This window comes from Onychostoma macrolepis, chromosome 01 (genome assembly GCF_012432095.1).
Source record: "Onychostoma macrolepis isolate SWU-2019 chromosome 01, ASM1243209v1, whole genome shotgun sequence".
NCBI classification, from domain to species: Eukaryota; Metazoa; Chordata; class Actinopteri; order Cypriniformes; family Cyprinidae; genus Onychostoma; species Onychostoma macrolepis.
In genome coordinates this window covers 23,114,337-23,134,288 of record NC_081155.1, presented here as the reverse complement: position 1 = coordinate 23,134,288, position 19,952 = coordinate 23,114,337, and the positions used below count along the sequence as shown (strand labels likewise).

General features: G+C 36.8%; 1 protein-coding gene across 8 annotated transcripts in view; it reads left to right on the top strand.

Moving 5' to 3' along the window:
* Positions 1-19,952, top strand: part of gab1 (GRB2-associated binding protein 1) — a 93,982-nt gene that overhangs the window by 59,690 nt on the left and 14,340 nt on the right. For 6 of the 8 annotated variants that reach the window (XR_009270741.1, XM_058773024.1, XM_058773006.1 and 3 more), the window contains 4 exons: positions 5,068-5,365; positions 14,698-14,923; positions 15,152-15,241; positions 18,151-18,794. Coding sequence is in view for 7 of the 8 variants with exons in the window: in XM_058773024.1 (XP_058629007.1) it covers positions 5,068-5,365; positions 14,698-14,923; positions 15,152-15,241; positions 18,151-18,794 (1,258 nt within the window). In the remaining variant the exon portion in view is untranslated. The remainder of the gene's footprint in view (positions 1-5,067; positions 5,366-14,697; positions 14,924-15,151; positions 15,242-18,150; positions 18,795-19,952) is intronic. The other 2 variants (XM_058773027.1, XM_058773019.1) reach the window with 1 other exon arrangement.

Sequence of the window (19,952 nt, the reverse complement as noted above, 5' to 3'; positions counted from 1 at the left end):
TCGGTTGGGTTTAGTGTAGGTGGTAAGTTATTTTCAAGCGCAATAGAGCATTAACCTTTTAGCGCCACTCAACGGACATTTCATTCTCGAACTATTGCGAAGCATACAACACCCAACGTAATGAAACAGATTCATGTTCATGTTTCGGGTAAAGCTTTGCATGCTTTTAGCACCACTCACTGGACATTTCAATTTATAAATGTCGCTACACTTGCAAGAAACAATGTAATATCATTTTGCAGAAATGTCATCACACAAATGTATTTTCAGTGAGACTGTTGTGATTGTACTAGGCTAAATCTTTATTAATTTTCTTGTTGTAAGTTACTTGTTTTATGAACTACACATTTATCAGCAGTTTAACATCCTATATTTTAACAGTCTTTCTCTAATTGAAGTTCTATCACTTCCAAGTCTTTGTGCCTCTTTCAGATTTGTTATTTCTCAGTGATGTATTTATTTTCTTATCATTCAAAACCACATATTCCAAAGAGACGTGTAATAATTTCAAACAATGATGATGAAAACGGTAGATGATGATGATGTGAAGTAAACACTTTGTCTACATGTTTTAGAAAGCCCAGTGTGATTGCACCTCATCTAAAATACGGTGCAGGGTAATGCGCCTGGAATTTCAGGCATGAGAGAAATGAATGCTGATGCATTGGCTGTCTATGCGAGTCATGCCGTTTCGCTACGACAGCAACAGCTTGTGGTCTCACATTGCTTGGCATTTTTTCGAAACATTATTTCTTTCTATCTCTTTTCTGTTGCTGTGCCTGATTACGTCAATTATCCGCAAAGAGACTGACCAGTCAGTGATTCAGTTCGGATGGCATTCCCCTATAGTTTGTCCCTCAATGGCATCTCTGTTAAGTCAAGACAGTGACACTGTGGCCCTATGCCTCTGTATGCATCACACTTGTGTGTGTGTGTGTGTGTGTGTGTGCGTGAGGCAGACAGCTGCTGCCACACTTGGAGGGGCCTCTTCAATTTCGTCCCACCCTGTCCCCACTCCCTCTCCCTCCTTATACACAAACACGTTCATTTTACGTACTACTTCTGGAGCTGAAGGACTTTTCGAGATGTGGACTTGATCTTGAAACTCTGCAAAAGTGCAAGGGACTTTTGCAAAAGGGTCAGTTTGGGTGCTTTTAGGATCTAAAGGTGACCAGCTGTGGCCGTGTTGTTTGGGAAACAGAGCATCTCTTCTCCTCAGATTATTCTTTATCTGAGAGTATTTGGCTTTATGTGCTCTTACAGGCTTACTGACATTAAACAAAAATGGAACAGGCACTTACCACAGGTGGCTAAACACTACACTCTCTGTGTCTGCGCTGGATTCAGGAGCCGGGACTCAAGGTAGGATTGATGTATTACAAAACCAGAGCAGGATGGCCGGATTGGTGTCATGTGGGAGTGTTTTTGTCTGAAATGAGGACATCTTACTTTACTGACAAAGGCGAGTGTGTCGGTTAGATACCAGCCTTGTGTGTAAGTGAGAGAGAGAGAGAGAGTAAGTGCACAAATGAGAGAGTGATGTTTATGGCTCACTCAACTTGGCCACTTTCCTCCAAAATGAAGACATTGCTTTTCCTAAATGAAACAAGTTTGACATTCCGATCCCCTTTAGATTTCTCTATTGCAGCTGCCAAAGTCTATTCTAAAACTGTTTTTCTCTTGACTGGACAGAGTACAGTTTACTTTTTTAAGGGTCAGGGACATATATGAGTGTCCAAAATACTAAATAAATAAATAAATAGATCTTTGTATTCATGTAGGTTTCAAATGTAATGAATTTTATAGTTTCAATATTGTTTTTTAATTGAATGATTCTAAAAATGTCTATTGTTCACATTTGAGTGTAGAGTAGACTTCTTAATCATTATTTTAATCAAGGTTTTATTGAAATTGTCGATGTAATAATTAATTAATTTTTTAGAGATTGTACCACTTTAGACATTTTACAACCTAAAGTAACTTTGCTATGCTATAATTGTCAATTTTTTTTCCTGCATGTTTCTCTATGATGTTTGCACGACATGATTTGGTTGGTCCCATCGTGTTGCTTGATTTGGCAGACAGAGGCTTTTCAAATGTTTATAATGCATATGTTTTACTTAATAACTATAATAACAGTAACAATATGCCAAACAACTCGAGACTTTCTTTTTAAGGATTTCATCTTTTTAAGGATTTCATCCTTTTAATGAGTTTTTCTTTATTATGATATTAGGACAGTTCTTGACGCCACATTGAATTTTTTTTTTTTTTTTTTTTTAATATCTAAATTAATCTACGTTAATTTAACTTCAGAAACATAATGTTCTTAATGAAGTGTATTCAAACCATTTGATCTATGACTTTAATTTGTTATGGTTTAATGTATCATTTCTTTAATAAATTGATTTTGGATAAAAAAATAGCATCGTGTCATTGACCCTTTAAATAGTAATTTATTAGTTTATTCAATTTTTCCTCTATTGATTTAAACTTCAGCGTTCTTCTTGTTTGACGTTCTCCTGAACGTTCACGGTTCACTGAAGCAGTTCTCTGGGAGATCTTTTGTTCCGTCTGTGTCGTTGTACCCACGTAAGCTGATCCGTGTGACAGGTTAGCCGGGGCTCTCTCCTGCCAGTAAACATACACATGCACACACTATCTGTGTAATATGACCTTCGAATGCTTTGTTTTGAAGCGGTGGCTAGAATCTAAGAGGCCTCTGTATTGGATTAACCATAGTAGAGGAGCAAAGCTTATGCTGTTAATTGTACCTAATTTTGAAATGTTCAGCCTGAGACTGTTGAGCTTTCCAAACTTAATATGGGTGACATGATGCTCGGATGATACTTCACTGGGAAATTTAGGTCACATCACACAATTAGGTCTATCATGCTGATCAGTTGTTGAGTGTCATGTTGTGTGTGTGTTTGGTTTGGCATGGCGGGGCTGTTGCCTCTTGTGTTGCCGTGCAGTGGGTGCGGTGGGGTGATATCCAGAGGGCCAGAGCTTGGCTCTCTAACAAAGAGAACCCTGTGGATGGAAAAACAGCTGAGAGGGGGTGAGAGGGGTAAAGTGTACGGCATTGTTAATCCCCTCCAAACCTGATGGTAAAAAATAAACAACAACACAGATTGAGATTCCTGGCAGTCTGGCGGTTTAATGGCAGAAGCCTGTGATCTTTTCCTCAGGGTTAATTTCCTAATCTTGTTTAAGTCATAGTAGTCTGTTGAAGTTTAAAGGCAAATCCAAGAAAAACTTTTTCTTCCCCTATTTGGAACTTCGTTTTGTAACATATTTTCTGTTTTTAGGTCTTATATTGAATATCTACTAGGGCTGTGCACAAGTAACCAACTAATCAAGTACTCACTCTGCACAAACTAATTGATTAAGTTACTAGTATTCAAATCATCTTTGAAATTAATTAAATGTACTCTTCACTACAACTGACATTTGTTTATTTACATAGACAATAAAAAATAAATCAAGATTCAAAAAATAAGTTACATTTATTGTTAATATTTTTAAGTCTTGATGTATTGTAAATATTTTTTTGCTTATGTGAGCTTGTTGAAATTTTATATCTGTGAAATATACAAAATCACTTGTAAATAAGTCATTATTTTTAACTAGTAGTTTAATTGGAGTATTCGATTACTTGGTGCTATTTGACTGAAATAACTCAAAAATGCTTAATTGAAGAGTATTATTTTATTAATAACTAAGCTAACACTGTAGTTTAGGGACCTTTTCTCACTATTAACTATTTGCTTATTAGCATGCATATTACTAGCATATTGGCTGTTTATTAGTATGCACATATCAATGCCTTATTCTGCATGACCATATTTTGGATCCCTTAATCCTACCCCATACCCAAACTGAACAACTACCTTACTAACTGTTAATTAATAAGTAGCAAATTAGGAGTTTATAGAGGCAAAAGTCATAGTTAATAGTTAGTTAATAGTGAGAATTGGTCCTTAAGATAAAGTGGGACCATAATGAATATTAATAATAACTTTCTGGTCGACCATTATGCCATACAGTATTATTTATCCAGTTTAATTCCATCTTTTTGTAAATGGATGTTTTTTTCCCTCCAACTGATGAATTTATTATTTCATTCTTATGATGCTTTCCGTTTTCACATGTTGCCCTCTTTTATTTTGTTCCCACCATGTTTTACATCCACCCTTCTGATAGATTCATGTAGGCTAGTTTTCTAAGAGTTGAACTGCTGCCCCCTTCGCTTTGTCACAGTCCGTGACATTTTGAACTCTGCTTTTTATACAAAACCAGCATTTCCATTTTCCCTCTATTTTAAATGGGAGAGAGCATGCATAATCAAGCTGTAATTGTTAGTTACCTCTTTTAGTGTGAGTGCTTCACAGGCTTTTGGGTGGTGTTAAATTAAAGTCTGTCTGCAGAGGGTTTAGCCAGTATCTCCAAACAGTTTTGAGTGAGCCAGAATGAGCCCACAATGTCCACTGCATTTGGCTGGATCAATAGGATCAGATGGCACAAAAGTACCTGCAATGACTTTTGTAGGGCTGAAACATCTCACAATGCTTTTCCTACAGTTAGTCGGTGTTAATTTGGTACAGTTCCCATGTAATAATATTACATAACAGCATGAATATTCCTGAGAGGCCAGTCTGATGAACTTTTCGTAGGCTGTGAACATGTTGTAAGTTCAGTCTGAACTCCAGAATTGTTTGATACATGTGGAGATGTATGAGGGCCACTCGTATTTAAAAAAAAAAAAAAAAAAAAAGAGTGGAAGAAATTGCAATGGTCAGTATGGCTTCTGTAATAATGGAAGTCTTGGCTTTAAGTTAATATAGCCTTTTTGATTTCCTTTTTAATTTAGAATTATCATGTCTGAGCAGATACTTTTATCCGAAACTGTCAAGATGGCCATCAATGGAACTGACTTGTCTCAATGGGTACATATTAGCAAAATTGGTCAGGAGAATAATTCAATAAGTGGCTTCTTCTTTAGTCATGTGACTCTTTAAATGTGTTGTAGTGCATGAATCAAATGGTTCTCCTCTCTGCTTTCAGGCATGGAAGAAGCGATGGTTTGTTCTGCGCAGTGGGAGGCTGACAGGAGACCCAGATGTGCTGGAGTATTACAAGAATGACCATGCCAAGAAGCCCATCCGCGTGATCGATCTGAACCTGTGCGAGCAGGTGGACGCCGGTCTCACATTCAACAAGAAGGACCTGGAGCACAGTTTCATCTTTGACATCAAGACTATCGACCGGATCTTTTACCTGGTGGCAGACACTGAAGAGGAGATGAACAAGTGGGTGCGCTGCATCTGTGATATCTGTGGCTTCAACCCCACCGAAACGGAAGGTAAATCATGTCACATGCAAACATAAACCAAGGAATTTAATGATTACAATTTCAGACGGTTTCATTGAATAATTCTTTAGTACTTTTTAGGTGTGGGAGAAAAAATCAATTCACCTAACTATCGCGATTCTTTTTAAAACGATTTAAAAATCGATTGGTTTACCTCAGAATCGATTTCTTTTTCATTATTTTATTTTTCCCAAGAGGTGGTGTGGAGAAGTTAGCGCTTCGTAATTCCAACAGAGGGCGAAATGTACAGGTGCTGGTCATATAATTAGAATATCATCAAAAAGTTGATTTATTTCACTAATTCCATTCAAAAAGTGAAACTTGTATATTATATTCATTCATTACACACAGACTGATATATTTCAAATGTTTATTTCTTTTAATTTTGATGATTAGAGCTTACAGCTCATGAAAGTCAAAAATCAGTATCTCAAAATATTAGAATATTTACATTTGAGTTTGAATAAATGAGTATCTCTTGTTCTTTGAAACCACAATAATGGGGAAGACTGCTGACTTGGCAATGATCCAGAAGACGAACATTGACACCCTCCACAAAGAGGGTAAGTCACAGAGGGTCATTACTGAAAGGTGTGGCTGTTTACAGAGTGCTGTATCAAAGCATATTAAATGCAAAGTTGACTGGAAGGAAGAATTTGGGTAGGAAAAGGTGCACAAGCAACAGGGATGACCGCAAGCTTGAGAATACAGTCAAGCAAAGCCGATCCAAACACTTGTGAGAGCTTGACAAGGAGTGGACTGAAGCTGGAGTCAGTGCATCAAGAGTCACCACGCTCAGACGTCTTCAGGAAAAGGGCTACCAAGCCACTTCTGAACCAGAGACAACGTCAGAAGCATCTTACCTGGGCTGTGGAGAAAAGAACTGGACTGTTGCTCAGTGGTCCAAAGTCCTCTTTTCAGATGAAAGTAAATTTTACATTTCATTTGGAAATCAAGGTCCCAGAGTCTGAAGGAAGAGTGGAGAGGCACAGAATCCATGTTGCTTGAAGTCCAGTGTGAAGTTTCCACAGTCAGTGATGATTTGGGCTGCCATGTCATCTGCTGGTGTTGGTCCACTGTGTTTTCTGATGTCCACAGTCAACGCAGCCATCTACCAGGAAATTTTAGAGCACTTCATGCTTCCTTCTGTTGACAAGCTTTATGGAGATGCTGATTTCATTTTCCAGCAGGACTTGGCACCTGCCCACACTGCCAAAGGTACCAAAAGCTGGTTCAATGACCATAGTGTTACTGTGCTTGATTGGCCAGCAAACTCGCTGACCTGAACCCCATAGAGAATCTATGGGGTATTGTCAAGAAGGAAGATGAGAGACACCAGACCCAACAATGCAGATGAGCTGAAGGCCACTATCAGAGCAACCTGGGCTCTCATAACACCTGAGCAGTGCCACAGACTGATCGACTCCATGCCACGCCGCATTGCTGCAGTAATTCAGGCAAAAGGAGCCCCAACTAGGTATTGAGTGCTGTACATGCTCATACTTCTCATTTTCATACTTTTCAGTTGGCCAAGATTTCTAAACATCCTTTCTTTGTATTGGTCTTAAGTAATATTCTAATATTTTGAGATACTGATTTTTGACTTTCATGAGCTGTAAGCTCTAATCATCAAAATTAAAAGAAATAAACATTTGAAATATATCAGTCTGTGTGTAATGAATGAATATAATATACAAGTTTCACTTTTTGAATGGAATTAGTGAAATAAATCAACTTTTTGATGATATTCTAATTATATGACCAGCACCTGTATAGGTGTGTTCGACTTGGAGCAGCACCACACAGACGATCAGCGTTTGACATCAAAGTACTGCGAGAGCGATTCGAAAGCATGCGGAGCCGTCATTATATATAGATCAGTGGGAGCCGTCTGTTCTCTGTAGCGCTCACGGTGCTTTGATGTCATACAAGGATCGTTCTGCGTGCGCAGTGCGGCTGCGTTAGACGACATCATATACGTTTAAAGCCGGCGCGACAAAGTAAAACCAACTCACGATTCGATTCGATCCATGATTTTTTTTTTTTTTTTTACAAAATCAGATTTAAGACAAACTATAAATTAAATGTGTCCTTTTATTATTGTTTGGACAAAATGCTGCACATTTCTTTGTGAAATTAAAATATAACACTATAATAGTATACTAATATAGCACTTGCATATTATTGCTCTTTTGTTGGTTTTGATTGCTTCTATTGTCTCATTTGTAAGACTGAAGTCAAACCATTCTGTTTTTGTTTAAAATTTCGAAATTATACAATCTAATTTGGATTAAAAATTGTTTATGTTGCATGTATGCAGCATCTTTGTTTGGATCATGATTAAAATGCAGTGGTTGTCTCTAATTTTAAATGGAAAGAGCACAGACAAAGCCTTATTTTGTTTATATGAAGAAATTTCTTTTATTCGTGTTATTTATTTGATTTGGGGCTTGTTTTAAAATTTCAATTTCATTTTGTTATTTACATATTTTTATGAACAGTTTTATGAAACTATACATACAAAATATCTGCATGAGACAGAAACAGCAGACGAGCTGAATGAGATGCAGATTCACTCTCTGCCAACAAGTGGCGCTTTAAGCATTTCCTTGGTTTCCGCTGTAAACAAAGCAACGCTGCACTTATGAACTTTAATATGCATTATACAGAGGCAAGATGAAAAGAAAAAAATACCATCTAAACTTTTCTAAAGACAGTAAGTTCCCCTCAGACATACATTCATGAATGGCGATTTGTTTAGCATCTCAACCGATTTGAATCGTCACATATTTGATTCAATTTTCAACCGGCTCACGGTTAATCGTTACATCCCTACTAAACATGACTAAAATGGTATGCAGAGTAACATAGCACTTTATTTTATTTCAGAAAGTATTTTTTCTGCTCATTTTGTTGAACATTTGACTATGTGTATGCTACTGAAATAAAAGTTTAGAAAGATGTGATGCATTGTTTTTGTTAATATGACTCATCATATAGAGTCTCTTTTAAGGGTATAATCAACTATTTTCCATTGTCTAGTCTTAATAAGCAAACAAAAATCACAATAAATTGTAATATCGAATCGCAATAGTAACTGCTAAGATGTGTGGTTTTTTTAATTGTGACAGTCTGTATATTAAGTGTATCATTCAACTTTTTCCCATGGTCTAGAAACAAAAATCGCAACACACAGCAATATCAAATCGCAATACTTGTAGAATCAAAATTCTTTAAAAAATCGCAATACATATCGTACCGGCATCCAAGTATTGTGATCATATCGAATCAGGAGGTAGGTGTATCGTCCCATCCCTAGTACTTTTGAGGAAGATATTTGATGGGAAAAGAAATCCAATTTGATTTCCAATTAATGGAATAATAAATATATGTAAAACAATGTTTTCAAAAGATGTTTACATGGATTATGTTTGTGAGCTCAAGTGGCACCATGTACACCTGCCCTTAAAGCCATCATAAATTTATCCAATAACATTGATCAATAGAAAGTTAATTCAGCATTTATCTGAAATGGGTATCTTTTTGTAATTTTTTGGTTTACAAAAAAATTGTCGGTTTTGATCAATGTAGTGCATCCTTGCTGTATTAAAGTACTTTATTTTTAAAAATAAGTATTTTATTGACAAATCTATGGTTTGGATTCTTGCACTCCCAGGCGCTGCAGGCATAATGATCATTCACTGTAATGCAGATACTAGATCGACGTGCCAAAGCCCAAAGTGTCCCCCTAAGATTGACTAAGTGTGGCACCTCGGGGTCTCCATCAGCTCATCAGTATTGATATCAGATGCTGTCGGCTCTCTGTGGCCTTCTTTAAAAGTGATGTGAAGTCCTGAAACTTGTGAATACTGCTGTGGTAAATGATGCTCATGTTGGTTTCTAATGAGGAAGTGCTTATGTTTGAGCTATGGCTTTGGAAAACGCTTGTGGTTGTACATCTGGCCTTCACTGTTTTGTGAACTTTTGCTACCTTATTACTAGAGGTCGACCGATTCATCGTTTTTGCCGATTAATCGGCACCGATAGTTGATTGCCACAACTATCGGTTATTGGCAAAAATCCATGCCGATAGTTTTCCGGTTTGCAACCGTTGCCGGAATGGCTGAGAAGGGTCCGCTGGCATTATACAGTATGAGAGCGGCCTCTAGAGGCGGAAATCACTGACAGCACGTGTTGTTTATTTTGACACGTGACACTGCGCGCTGCACAGAGCGGAAAACTCCAGACGCGCATTTAAATACAGCCGACAGAAAAGCCTGCCGCGGAACAGAACGCCATTCACATAGTTTTCTATTAAATTACATTATATTTGTCCCAAATCGTTGTGAATGTATATAATGACTTCACCCTAGGCTATAAATTATGTATTGTGCATTTTTCAGCAAAACGTTTGTCTTTCTGTGGCTCTAATAAAGTCGGTATGCTTCATGTAGAGAGCTGTAATAGATTGCGCGCTCTCTTTCCACTTGCTCTGTTTTTTTAAACACCGAACTTCAAACTCATTTATGCCACATTGTTCATTCTTGAAGCAAACTTATGTCCGTTTGGTGATTTAAATAAATTGTTTTAGACCGCCACTTGATCTGAACGCAAAGCATCTGGTGTGTGTGTGCGTGTGTGTGATACCTCTGAGTTCTCCTAGACGCAGTGCTGCGCGACTAACTTTTTTTTTTTTTTTTTTTTTTTTTTGATTAGATAATTATCAAGTGTTAAAAAATAGAAGCAAATAAAGTGTGTGAGTACACATACAATATCCATATGTATGTAATTTTAATGCTATGGCCTTGTGTAGATATTTAAACATGGCCATCTTTAAGCATGACTGTTGAAATTAAATGGTAACATTTAACAATAAAAGTCCATTTGTAGCATTAATGAAAACTGCAGAAGTATTGTTCCTTGTTAGTGTTTTCATTTCAACATTCACTATTAGCTACTAATAGGCTATATTTTTACATTTTAAAGTTTCTTCTTTTAACATTAGCAAATTATGAAATAACTTTAATGATCAATATAGTAAATAATATTAAAATTTTTATTAATTTACAAAGTATGGTTCAGTACTGTTGCTGCTTTTTTTTTTTTTTAAATAGTAAAGCACTATCTCTCTTTCAGTATCCATTTTGAAAACTATTGGTTGATTAATCGGTATCGGCCAGTGTGGTCCAACCTAGCTATCGGTATCGGTAAAATCCACTATCGGTCGACCTCTACTTATTACAAAGATACAGTCGAGAAAAGACAGGAAATATACGAGAGAAGGAGGTAGGAGAAGGGGTGTAACAGTGACCAAAAATTGAGGGGGAAATCCAAAGAAAAGTTTTTTTTAATTACATTTTTTTTTAATGAACACTGTTTTAGTGAGTATGACTGTTGTAAGCGACCTGTTATAAATAAGGTGTTGTAAATGAGGGAAGATATTTGAAGTAGGGCTGCAGCTAACGATTATTTTTTATTGTTGACTAATCTGTTGATTATTTTTCAGTTAATCTATTTATTATTTTCTTATCAGTTGATGAATTCTTTAAACTATCTGTAAATAACAGTAATTTCTGCTATTAATCTTTTAGTATTTTATTCAAGCGTTTTCTCATAATTAATACTTTACAAAAAATAAATAATAACGACAACAACAAAGAAAGAAAAATAACAAGAAAAGAGAGAAAGAAAATAACAATAAATAAAAAAATAAGAAAAGAGAAAAAGAAATATAATAATAACAATAAATAATTAATAAAAAAAAGAAGGCAAGGAAGCCAGAAAGATAATAATAACAAGAAAGAAAGAAAGAAAGAGAGAGAGAAAGAATTAAGGGCAGTGATACAGTACAATCAATAGAAATGCACATTATGGCTGCATTCACAGTTACTGCTTGGGACTGACAGCAGTTGCTTACAGGTGAGAGACTTGAAATGTTTTATTTTTTCAGCAGATTAAAACATCTGCTTGATTACAAATCTGTATGAATGAACAGCTGAAGTCACAACCGCATTCGGGACACTAGCGACAGAATCAAAAATACAATCATAACACCAGGAAGTTTTATCACAGTTGACAGCCCGTTTTTAAATAAATGAGCCCAGTCGAGGCTTGTCCAATTCATCACACAGTTAAACAACTAACAATGACTTTAAATGCTTTGTTAGCGAGTGCAGAGAGCGCGTTTGGTGCGCGCGTCAGAACTCACGCGATCGCGCCCACGGCACTGACGGCAACTCCAGTGGATCTTAAGATGAACGTGAATCATTTCTCCTTCTCCGTCTCTGTGGGTGAATTAAACCCGTCATGATTATACAGGCAACTCGATGTCCCGTGCTGTTCCGTTCATTCAGCGCAGCTTTGAATGCAAGTTCGGCTATACATATGCGGTTCTGACGGTCGTATAATAATAAAATGCTCTATGAACGCAACTCTATGAAGTGATGTTGCCATGCTAGCCTTTACCTTCTGCTCTAGAGTCTTGTTTTGTGTTCAACATGGCAGAAAAACAGCCTTTAGTAGGGATAACTGCAGGCTCGCGCAATGGGCGTGGCTAAAGGTGCGACGAGTCGACGCATTCCATGCTAATCGACGTATTTTCCTAATCGACGCAAGAGCCCTCCTGTGCTTCCGCTGGTCCCATCCAGCTCTCCAGCCCTAATTTGAAGTGCTTCCACTTTGATGCAAAATATTAGCGGAATGTATATTTTAGTCAGAATAATTGTGCTTCCATTCTATTTTGTTCCATATGTTTGATGCATAATTTAGGAGATTTGCTTTCTTTCAGGATAAGCCATTATGCAAAATGGAAATACTTTTATTATATATAATAGTTATAATAGTTTTATTACTTTTTATCTATCTATAGCTCTACAGTGCAGATGACTGTGTTGGCCTGCTTTTCACTCCTTTATATGCAAGTCAACAAAATATGTGTTTGCTACTACATTTAAATTTAGGCATAATGTTTGAATATTAATTTGGCCATGCATGCTTTGTTTGGTAACCTACTGCGAGCGTCCAGTTGAGTAACTGAATATTCATGAGATACTTCTCAACTTGACAACTAATTAGTTAAAAAGTTAAGCCTTCTGGGAGAACATCACGTAATAATTAATATTCATGATCAATGCCTCTGCAGTAATTGGCTAAAGGTATGAGGCCACAATAATACATGAAGTCTGATGAGTACTACTGAATTTGGTATTGTGACACCTCAAATGTTGAATTGTTACATTGTCATCCACTTTTTTGCTGTATTGATAATGCATTATATCAAAAAAGGACCAAGCAGTTTTAAATTGTCAATTTTGTCTATTTTGATACACACAGAAGCCTGCCATTATTAGCCATCAGCACTAAACAGGGTACTGAGAATGCAAATATGTAGGGGGGATTTTCCAGGGCTTGGATGATTCAGCAGCAAGCCTGACAAACAAGAGTGGGGAGGGGAGAAGCATGAGGGAAGGAGGAAAACGGGAAAAAAAGTGAAGAGACCGAAAGAGACAAAGTGGCCCTGACAGCCTTGAGCTGCCTGCACTTAGAGTCAAATGCACCCAGTGAGTGAGTGGGTGTGTGTGGGTGTCAATGTGTGTGCGCACAAGTGATGTGTTTGTGTGTGTTTTACTGAATAACTGAAAGCAGAGTTTGCAGAGAGACTTGTACAAAAACACGCACAGCCACCCCGTTAGCCGCACTCCACTGACCTTGAGAGTAGGCTGTTCAAAGAGAGATGGAAATAAAAATAAAAAGTCAGAGATAAAGAAAAGCTCTTTAAAAGAACATAGACAAAAAGCTTTACAAGCTATCCTAGATGCCACATAAAAACCGAGACTCAGTCATGGATTAGTGGCACTTTCATTAGCATCTTGTGTTCAGGGTTTCTCTCTACACTTTCACACGGCCTGTGTAGGATGGTGGCCTTAACCTTGACCAGTCCCTTTACAAAAACAAATATTTAATTCTCCCTCAAAGTAACATGCTCATCACTGCTCTTGATTAGAATCTTATCTTCAAAATATCTGGATAATTGAACATAATTTCAGGCAGTTTATTGTAAAATGCTGTGCAATGCAAACTTTAAGACCCAATGAAATCGAAGGGGAGCTTTGATGTTTTTAGCCCGTATATATTAGCTTTAAAGCTAACCTTTGTTAGTGTTCTCCTACAAACTGGCAAAATTAGCCTTGAGAAAATTTTGAAAATGACAGTGTTTTTCTTTTGGGAACATAAAAATAAAGCCGTCCTGTGCTCTCAATGATTTTGTCCAATCAGCTGTTTCTTCTCTCAATAACACCTGTAGCCGATTAGCAAGAAGCATATCATCACATGAATTGTGATTGGGCATAAGCCTATTGTTTAGTTTTTTTTTAAGATGTGGTGTGTTCAAGTCCTCTTAGGACGTAATTAAAAGTCTTAGTTATAACGTCTGTCAGGTGTGTTCAAGTCATTTGTTGGTGGAAGTTCTTGGAAGACATTGATCTGTTAAAAATAAATAAATAAAATCTAAGATTTTAAAACTCGGGCAAAATTGTGAATAAAGAATGTGTTTTTGCTTTATGTTTTTATTCATGTGCTATAAGTTAAATTGATGTCATAATTACAGTCTTGCCAAAATGATTTGAATGCACCCTTTAATATGTCACACATAAACATTAGAGTTTCAATAGGAAGTATGTCAATATAGGAAGGAAAACTGCACTCGTCAAACAATTTCATGGGGTCTTTGAACACTTTTGTTTGCATACACTATTTAGCCTGCTGTCGTGGAAAAATGTGTTTATAATAATGCACTTACATTGGAGGTGTATTTGGAAAATGTACATAATTACACTGAGACCAATCTTTAAATCAAGCAGGTGATAGTACTAAGAGCTATGATTTAAGCATGAAATAATTACAAGAGGATAGATGGATAGATATATAAAAAAGGTACAAAATTTGCTAAATATTAGTATTTCACTTTTTTGTACTTTCTTCCATCTAGTATATTTTGCAACCACATATTGTAAATAATATTTAGTATAGAAATGTGCCAAATATTAGTATTTTGAACATTCAATATATTTTGCAACCACACATTGTATATTCTCAATTTCATTTGATCAATTCACACTCCCCATTTCACTTAGCTTACCAGAAGTCAGCCTGCGGCGAGGTTTTCACAGTAGTAATTTGTTTTGTACAGGGATGGTTTCAGTAAAAGCTTTTGATTAAAACAATGCTGCCCTGAGCTTGATCTGATCTTAAGTGTATCTTAAAGCTTATGATCTCATAAAGTGGGAAGCTTAGTGATAATCTCTCCTATCTTCTTCTTTCTACAGACTCTGCAAAGATCTCTCACCAAGTAAATGTGCCAGGGGGTCTGGTGGTGGATATGGCCCCTAGTGGAGGGCCAGGAGGAGCCTTAGGGGCTTCTGCACTGGCCAACCTGCCTCCTCCCTACCAGCCTGTCAGCATCAGACCCTTGGGGTCCTCCTCCAGTCTGGACGAGCCTCAGGACTACCTTTGGCTGCTCAACTGTGAGAGCAAGAAACCTGAGCCTAACAGGTAAGACGCAATGTCTGGGCTGTGTGTACATTGGCTATTTTAGAGCGTGGCTCATCCAATAATTTGTAATGTAGGCCTGTTACTGTTTTGAGTCTGTTGTTTTTAAATCAGCTGTTATATAATGTGAATACCGCCCACTCCTGCTAAGACGCTTCAGGACATTCAGGTGCTATGGGTGAAAACCTGGATCTATGGGGCTCATTTTATGTATTTTTGTGTGTGGTGTAGTCCAGTGGTTCCTCTTGCTCTAGGAGAGGAGGAGCAGGAATACCTGCTTCTGGAGGAGTGTGAGAGCAGGAGCGCTCCTCCTGACTGTCAGTGAGTGAAGAGCATCAGTGTGAAGAATACAATACTAAACAACACACACATATATGCCCAGCAGCCAAATACTGTTATTTTTACCTGATAATCTGCATACTTATTATAACAACTTACTAAAATATATATTCTACTAAATTGGTTGGTATGTTTTCTGGCCTTCAGTGCTTAAAAGAGTGTGTATGCATAATTTGAACCAGGACTTGTGTGAAATATGTGCATGGTTGTGTTTGGCACTAACCTTGCCAGTTCTACTTTAATAGCGAGAAGCTTATTACACAGCTTTCAGGAATATTTGATAATGTTTAGTTATTCAATGCCTACTATGGTCAAATATTGTGTAATGATTTTAAACTATATTTGACCATAGTCCCTGGCAAACAATCTGCCGAAATCTACTAGTTTAATGTCCCCCATTTAACTAGTAGTGTGTTGTCTCTTTATTCTATCACATTAGTTCTATCAAATCAATATTTTATGTGCTTTCATTTATTAAGTTGCAATCGGTAGTAGGGCTGGGCGATATTAGCAAAAATTCATATCTCGGTATTTTTTGGCTAATATACGGTAGCCTATATATCTCGGTATTTTGGATTTGGATTAAACAAATAAAGTGAATGTAAGCATGTAGCCCCTATATTATGTGCAAAAAGGGATAAAATCACATTACATTCTAACATTGTAACATTGCGATCTAAAAACAAAAATAATGTTTTTAAAGCAGAAGTTAAATTTACTAAACTAAAAATGAAAATAAAAAAAAGCACAGACTGAGTAAAAAGGCTATTTTGATTACCCCATTACACTTTACAGTTAGTGCTATCATACAAATACACTTACTTGTAGGTTTAAAATTCTACATATGTCACATTTATTGTCCAACTACAAGTATTTCAGCAAAATGTATATTTTAGTCAGTTATTGCGCTCATTGAGCTCCGTCTGTTTGGCGCGCATGCGCGAGGCGGCGCTCGTTCTAAATGAAGTTTAGAGGAGAATCGCAAAGCAAAAGCTCACGCACTTCTTACAGCAAAATGGAAATATTTCCATGGTTTTCTAACATTTACAGATGGAGAATATACCTGTGAAATGTAAGTTATGCAATAAGGAAAACAGCACGTCTCAAACACATTAAACAGCGCGTCTCTGTCAGCGGCACACGCAGCCTTTCTGTCAGAGCATCTGACGGGCCGAGCGCGAGCCGCTTTAAACTGAAACTGTAAACTATAGGCTATTATATCTAACGAGTTTTTTAAAAGCCCTTCATATAAAGCTTGTCACATGTTTAGAACTAATTGTATTATGCACTTTCTCCTTAACAGTTCAGTCTGTGTCCTCCCTAGAATATTTTCAGATGCGCTCGTATCAAACTACTGTATATCGATATTAACGGTATTGTTTTATATCGTTTCGCTTATAAAGAATATATCGATATATTGTACAAACTCGATATACAGCCCAGCCCTAATCGGTAGTTAGCATAGTTGTCATCGCTGTTCTTCATGTACTTTAACGTACACTGTAAAAAGAAAAAAAAAAAAGAAAAGTTTTTTACCAGCTTCAGCAGATTTTTGACTTTGCTCAGCTTATTTTTGTGGGAGATTCTCACATTTTTGTTGTATAAACTTAAAACGACAAGTTGAGAAAACTAAACAATTTGCTGAAGCTTGTTGCCTTAATTTTAAGTTGGCTCAACTTAAAAAAATTTTTTTACAGCGTACAATCACTTATTGCAAAAGTTTTTTGTAAATTACACCGATACTAGTGGTGGTTTTTAACTTTGCACCAAACTACTGAATGCATCTTTAATTGTCAAGTTGCTGTGTAATAAGTCATAATAAGATAATATAGTTGGCTGGTCAATATTGCAAAATAAACCACTTCAGGATTCAGTTATTATCAGTGTTGGGCTAGTTACTCAAAAAATGTAATATATTACTCATTACTAGTTACTCCTTTCAAAAGTAATATTGTTACTTTACTTGTTACTTTCTGGCAACAGTAATTAGTTACACTACTAGTTACATTACTTTTTATTCACGCCCCACAGAAGTTGGTATCTTCCAGATAAAATTCTTCTAGAATGTTACTAACAACATATTTCTGCCTCATCATTTGACCAAAATCCACATTGGATCGCAGTCAGAAGTTATTACAAACACTCAATAGTGATTGATAGTGGCATTCGAGTACAAGTGTTGCTAACATGTTGATTTGATCAAATCACATGAGTTTGTAAGAAACTGTTTAATTTTCCAAAAATATTTTTCATTATATTAATATACCACTGATCAGAGGGATGTAATGCCAGAGTAAAGTAAAGCCACAACTTGCACAACAGATCTTTTTTCCTGACAAAATCAATATAATGCAATATTTCTATCTGCTGAATGTAAGCTTTTCCATATTCCAAGCTTTCCTGCTGCACTCGGGACATCACATACATGTGCGAGTCATGAAAATTATGAAAATAAATCTAGGAATTATTTGATTGTTGGATTTTAAATCAGCGGGTTGAGGCATCAAAAGTAACTAAGTAACTAAGCTGTTTTATGGAAAGTAACTGTAATATTATTACTGATATCTTATTAGTAATTAGTTACACTACTAGTTAGTGCAAAAAGTAATATTATTACAGTAACTAAATTACTAGTAACTAGTTACTGCCCAACACTGGTTATTATGCAGTAATGACCGACTGACATTATCTCTTACTTGCCAGTTAATTAAAAGTACAAAGACTATTTCATATTGCGATTTTCTTAAGGACATAAAGTAGCATGTATGTGTTTGAAGGGGTGTTTTTGTCATTGTATTGATGAGGAGCAAGTTTGTTTTGATATATTTAGCTGGCATTTGTTTGAGTTACTTAACTGATAACCTGTATCTCATGCATGGGCTTCTTTACAGGGCCCATGGCGAATGCTCCAAGTCTACCTCCTCCGAACCCGACTGTAATGACAACCTCCCTTCCCACCACACGCCCACTTCCTCCTCCTCCAAGCACGCCTCGGTCAATGGTTTCTTTTCTACCCAGCATGCCGCTGGGCTCTATGATTCTCCTCCTTCGCGCGGGCATTCATTGTCGTGCGACTCGCAGGGCCTTTACCACCTGCCCCGAAGTTACTCTCAGGACACTGTGCTGCTGCCGAAGTCGGCGACCTCCCCTCCCGTTCCTGACGGTGAGCCCGGTGAACTCTATGTCTTTAATACGCCTGGTCGTAAACCCTCTTTAGAGGCCCAGTTCCGGAACATGTCAGTTAGCTATGATATTCCACCTACACCTGGAAGTAACTGCACCTACCAGATTCCCCGTACTGCTGGGGTGGAGGCTGTTTCAGGGGCCGCAGATGTGGTACCGCCCCCTCGTCCGCCTAAGCCTTTACTGACCACAGGAACAGTCCCACCTGAGCGGTCACCCACGGACACGTATGTGGTGCCACGGTCAGTGTCTGAGACTGATGGAAATTACTGCGTGCCATCTAGTACAGGAGGGAACAAAGCACTGATGAGCAACACCATTGGTACAATGGATTCTTCACGTCTACGTAAAGGTAGGAGGATATCAATTATCCCAATCACCTGTGCCATTTCACCATCATTATGAAAGCAAATGTTCAGTAACAGTACAAGTTCAAAATCTCTAAGTTGCCTAATGGTTTGGAATCTGAACTTCAACTTGTACACTGCCTAAGGATGGTCTTCAATACCATTTGTCGTCTTCACACACACACACACACACACACACACACACACACACACACACACAAATATATATATATATATATATATATATGTATATGTATATGTGTATATATATATATATATATATATATATATATATATATATATATATATATATATATATATATATATATATATATTATACAACACAACTGTTATTAAAGGAATAGTTCACTTGAAAATTTTCATTAATTTGATGATCATTTTTGAGGAAATCTGAGAGCTTTCTTGACCCTCCCTAGATAGCAGGGTCCTACCAAGTCCAGAAAGGTACCAAGAAGATTGACAAAATAGTCCATGTGACATCAGTGGTTCAACTGAAATTTTATGAAGCTACAAGAATAGTTTTTGTATGTGTATATGTGTGTGTGTGTGTGTGTGTGTGTGTGTATATATATATATATATATATATATATATATATATATATATATTATATAATATATAATATTTAGACGCTTTTATCCAAAGTGCAAATGATGACAATAAAAGCAACCAAAACCAACAAAAGAGCGCAGCAAACAAAATAACGCCTTTATTCAACAATTCTGTTGCTAGGGTGACGCAGAGAAGAAGAATTGTTGAATAAAGTCATTTTCGTTTTTTGCGCACAAAGTATTCTCGTAGCTTCATAAAATTATGGTTGAACCACTGATGTCACATGGACTATTTTAATGATGTCCTTACTTCCTTTCTGGGCCTTGAATGTGTTAGTTCCCTTGCTGTCTGTAGAGGGTCAGAAAGCTCTCGGATTTCATAAAAAATATCTTAATTTGTGTTGAATATGAACAAAGGTCTTACGGGTTTGGAACGATGTGAGGGTGAGTAATTAATGACAGAATTTTTTGGTGAACTATCCCTTTAACATTGATGATAAAACATGTTTCTTAAGCAGTAAATGAGCATATTAAAATAATTTCTGATGGATCTTGTGAGACTAAAGACTATAGTAATGGCTGTTGAAAATTCA